We start from the raw sequence: 4,731 nt of genomic DNA on the forward strand, positions 1-4,731 counted from the left end.
GAAGAACCTTTTGCTGAGATGCACCCTGAGCCTGCCCTGACACAGCTCCAGCCATTCCCTGGGGGCTGTCCCTGCTCCCCCCAGAGCAGAGCTCAGTCCTGCCCCTCCTCTGCCCCTGCCCAGGCAGTTGGAACTGCAGGGAGGTCTCCCCTCAGTCTCCTCTGCTCCAGCTGAACACACCAAGTGCCCTCAGTGTCCTCACACGCCTTCAAATCCAGGCCCATCCCCATCCTCGTTCCCTCCTTTGGACACTCTCCAATGGCTCAATCTCCCCTTCCATTGTGTCCCCCCAAACTGCCCCAACACTGAGGTGAGGCCCCAGGGCAGAGCAGAGCGGGACAATCCCCTCCCTGCTGCCCCCAGCACAGGGATGTCCCTCCTGGCTGCCAGGGCACTGCTGACTCAGGGACAACTGGCACCCATCAGCACCCCCAGGGCCCTTCCCCAGCGCTGTTTTCCAGCATCTCATTCCCCATCTGTCTGTTCATCTCAGGTGTAGAATCGGGCACTTCCCCCTTTTCACAGCTCTCTGATCTGTTGAGGTCTCTCTGCAGGGCCTCCCTGCCTTTAAGGGACTCAACAGCTCCTCCCACTTTTGGGTCATCTGCAAATGTGCTGAGTACCCCTTCCAGTTCTGTGTCCTTGATGAAGATGTTGTAGAGCACAGGGCCCAAAATGGAGCTCTGTGGATCCCCACTAGTGACAGGTCACCTGTCTAATGTCACCCCAGTCCCTGTCACTCTCTGTGCCCAACCCATGAGCCAGCTGCTCCTCAACCACATGATGTGTTTATCCAGCTGTGGGCTGGACAGTTTGTCCAGAAGGAATGGATGTATCAGAGCAAACTCTCATCCTACTTGAGCATCTTACCAGGTGTTTTAGTCTCATTTGGAATGATGCAGCGCACAAAATGGGGGTGAGTGCTCCGCAGATTGGTCATCAGCTTGTTTAAGTTCTCCTAGAGGAACCAGGTAGCAATGTGAGTTTCCCATGTCCAGTGTTTGATGCATCAAGCCCAGGTAATGACTTCGCAATGCCTCAAGCTGGGTTTCAGAACACTTAGATAAAGCCAGAGAAGCCAAATATTTCTTCTATTTGGAGATACTGAACACCATTTTTAAAGACTGAAATACTTCTGTGTTGCTATTGGTCCAATGAAAATAAATACCAATTTTGTTATTACTCAGTCACAAAGAGTAATTGACTTCTAGATTAATGACATTCTGCCTTCAAAAGTCAGGTTCCTAAAGTTTTTAAACTTCCAATAAGATAAATATCTGCTTGGAAATTACTTTCAAATGCGGCAATATTATGGGTATGGTCGGATCCAAAGACATAAAAATACAAAGATCTCAATGACAGCAGCTCAAAAAAAAAAAAACAAAAACAAAAACAAAACCAAAAACAAACAAACAAACAAAAACCCAAACAACCACAAACAAACAAAAAGAAACAACACCGAACCAAACAAACAAAAAAACAACCAAATTATTAGATTTTCATGATTTTGAATGCTTATTTTTGGATATGACAAATTAGCAATATTAAAATTGATCCTGGAAAATCTGATGTGGAATTTCCAAAGACATTTAGCACCATTATAGTAATGTAAAATAGTCCTTTCAAATTTAATATTAGCTCTCCCCCTTCCTTCCCATTTCAGAGGTAGCAGGTGCTGTACCCGGAAAAGAGCTGAGACAGTCTGGAAAGAAGAACCCTTCTTCTTGCCTCCTTTCTTGCCACCACCAGCCTCTGCAAATTAAAGGGAAAAAAATTAAACTGAACACAAAACAATTTTAAATGTTTAGTGTTTATGGCTTCAATTCTGTTTTAACATTGTCCCACACTAAAAATACATTTTTCACTGAACTGACCTGCATCTGCTCCACCATAGTTGGCAAAGAGTAAGGCCAGGGTCTTCACAGATGATTTCTGGTACAGCCCAATGACAGTTTCATTCAGAGGGTCCTTGTTCTTCTCCAGCCACCCAGAGATGTTGTAGTCCACTGTGCCAGCGTAGTGCACCAGGGAGAAGTGAGCCTCAGCCTTGCCTTTGCCAGGCTTGGGCTTCTGGAAGTTGCTGGACTTGCCCAGGTGCTGGTCATAGAGCTTGTTCTTGAAAGAGGTGTCAGTTGCCTTGGGGAACATGCACTCCTCTTCCAGGATGGAGAAGATGCCCATGGGCTGGGAGAGATTGGAATAGGTAAGAAGGAAAAGCAGATTAGAAAAGAGACATCTTTTGGTTGAAAAGTTGCTAGAGTCAGAAAAGAAAGCTGTTCCCATACATTTCATGGCAATAAGTCAGAGAAAATTACCCAAGGTTCAACTTTTTTTCAGTGTCTCTGTTTCATTTAAAGTAATGGAAATACTGTCCTCTCCATGAAACCTACTTACTGGTAGATGCCTATAGAACATGACTGCCTTTTATATCACTTAATTTTGTAATCTAACAGTGAATTCTCTCATCAAAAGTTCTGATATCTGAGTATGATCTCCAAAAACACTTCCACGCTGTTGCCACAGGGTATATTCTTGAAGAAGCCAGAATATTCTCACTTGCTTCTTAATTGAATCTCTTGGCAAGTATAGAAAGGATACCTTCTCAATGAGCTCAATGCAGGCAGCCAGGTCCATCCCAAAGTCAATGAATGTCCACTCAATTCCCTCCTTCTTGTACTCCTCCTGCTCCAGCACGAACATGTGGTGGTTGAAGAACTGTTGCAGTTTCTCATTGGTGAAGTTGATGCACAGCTGCTCAAAGCTGTTGAACTGCCAGATATAAAAAGACATACAATGCTTTCAAGGATCAGCAGTAATAGCAAGGTGTTTTCTTGTGCAATCCTAATTCACTAGGGGTCATACTATAAATACAAGTCATCTTCCTGTGTCATTTTCCTGTGCTGTATATCTAGGATAGGCTTTGTATTTAGAAAAGAGAGGTTTCAAATTCAGAGCAATTAGTTTTCAATCCTTTTTTTTTTCTTTCAGGATTAAGAACAATGATTCCAACAAGCCCTACAAATAAATGTAGTAACATACTCCCTTCTATTAAACATCTCAACATTTTCTATTGTTGTTCCATGGAAATGCTAAAAAACTTGTGTTACTTACATCGAAGATCTCAAAGCCAGCAATGTCCAGCACACCAATGAAGTACTGCCTGGGCTGCTTCGTGTCCAGCTGTTGGTTGATGCGAACAACCATCCACAGGAACATCTTCTCATAGACAGCCTTTGCCAGGGCACCCACTGAATTGTTCACCTAAAGCACAGAGAAAGGTTTGGAGGTTACTACACACAGCAGAGGAGAATCAACACCAGCCACCAAAGCATGTTCCAGATTATCCTGTTTTTCCTACCTGCTGCACCGTTTGGCCCTTGGTCACATATTCATTCCCCACCTTGACTCGGGGGTAGCAGAGGGCCTTGAGCAGGTCTGCTGAGTTTAGACCCATCAGGTAGGCAGACTTGTCAGCAACTGAACACCATGAAAGAGAGAAGAATAAATATTCAACAATTCCAAAAAATTGGTCCTTGATCAACTGTTCCAAAAGTGTTCTCTGTTATAGGGTTGCACAACAATATCTGTCAAAGCCATAAAACTAATTTCTCTCCTGTCTGTAGGATTCAGAGTCTGCAACTCTTTCTAAACTCAAGTTTCTACAACTGTTCTTCAAGAGAACTCATTGCTTTTATCCTTTTTCAGGTGTAACTATGGGACTTGACATGTACTTTCTAGTTGTATAGCAAGAGGATTCATCACTCAGAGAGCTCGAAGCACTAGCAGTCCTTTGTGCTGTGAGAGAGACTAATCAAGTACACATCTCACATCAGAGTTCACTCCAATAGGGGAGGGTAAAGAGGAGCATCTTCCTATGCTGGTAAGGCCAAACCATTTCACTACTACACACTATGGCAGAGATTGCAAGGTGTATTTCAACTTAGGTATGACTAACAATAGCATAGGAATTGACATCCATGGCTCAGGTTTCCTGGCAGTGTACACCAGGCCTCTTATCGATGAAGTAGTCACAGATAAAAAGTACAGGTACCATTAGATGAGATACATGTCTCAACTGTCATCTAGTCATGGAACAACTACTCTTCTTTCTAGTTTATACATTTGCATATTTAAAGCCTGAAATCTACCAAAGTCCTTCTTGTTACAAAGAATATCTCTTTTGGAAAGTTTGCTGACTCTGCTGATACCTTCAGTGCCATCAGGCTCTGCCTGCTCCTCACGCTGCTTCTGCTTGAACTTCAGGTTCCCATAGTGCATGACTGCCCCTGTCAGCTTGTAGATGGCTGTTTTCTCATCAGCACTGAAGCCCAGGATGTCAATGGCACTCTGGCAACAGAAAAATAAATGTGCATGTACCAGGGCACCAATCCACCAGATAACCTGTTTGATAAAGTTACTCACATCTGTTGCCATCAGCTCCTCCTGGTCGTCAATGCTGGGAACAGTGATCTCCCCTTGACTCACAAAGTGGAAATCATAAGGGTTGGTGGTGATGAGGAGCATGTCTGAAAGCAGGGAGAGGCAAGGCACAGGCTTAGTTTTGCCAAGCAAGTGATAGAGGGAACTGTTGCTCAGGGTTCCTCCTCAAAAAGCCATGAGGCTCCTTCCTACCAATTAGCTCTGGCTTCTTGTTGGACATGATCTGATAGAAGATGTGGTAGCTTCTTTCCGCCTTGAGCTGGAAAGTGACTCTGGACTTCTCCAGCAGAT

The 4,731-nt window shown here is 44.2% G+C and overlaps 1 protein-coding gene across 1 annotated transcript in view; it reads right to left on the bottom strand.

Moving 5' to 3' along the window:
- LOC114067590 (myosin heavy chain, skeletal muscle, adult-like) overlaps positions 1–4,731 on the bottom strand; it is a gene marked incomplete at its 3' end in the record, with an annotated part of 22,598 nt that overhangs the window by 14,496 nt on the left and 3,371 nt on the right. The window contains exons 5-14 of the mRNA XM_027903145.1: positions 4,633–4,731; positions 4,423–4,526; positions 4,209–4,347; positions 3,359–3,477; positions 3,112–3,261; positions 2,599–2,769; positions 1,866–2,184; positions 1,640–1,750; positions 1,346–1,365; positions 858–958 (exon numbers count right to left, since the gene is read on the bottom strand). Of these exons, the coding sequence (XP_027758946.1) occupies positions 858–958; positions 1,346–1,365; positions 1,640–1,750; positions 1,866–2,184; positions 2,599–2,769; positions 3,112–3,261; positions 3,359–3,477; positions 4,209–4,347; positions 4,423–4,526; positions 4,633–4,731 (1,333 nt within the window). The remainder of the gene's footprint in view (positions 1–857; positions 959–1,345; positions 1,366–1,639; positions 1,751–1,865; positions 2,185–2,598; positions 2,770–3,111; positions 3,262–3,358; positions 3,478–4,208; positions 4,348–4,422; positions 4,527–4,632) is intronic.

Source organism: Empidonax traillii, unplaced genomic scaffold (genome assembly GCF_003031625.1).
Source record: "Empidonax traillii isolate 1590-97213 ecotype Southwest subspecies unplaced genomic scaffold, ASM303162v1 scaffold937:size346366, whole genome shotgun sequence".
NCBI classification, from domain to species: domain Eukaryota; kingdom Metazoa; phylum Chordata; class Aves; order Passeriformes; family Tyrannidae; genus Empidonax; species Empidonax traillii.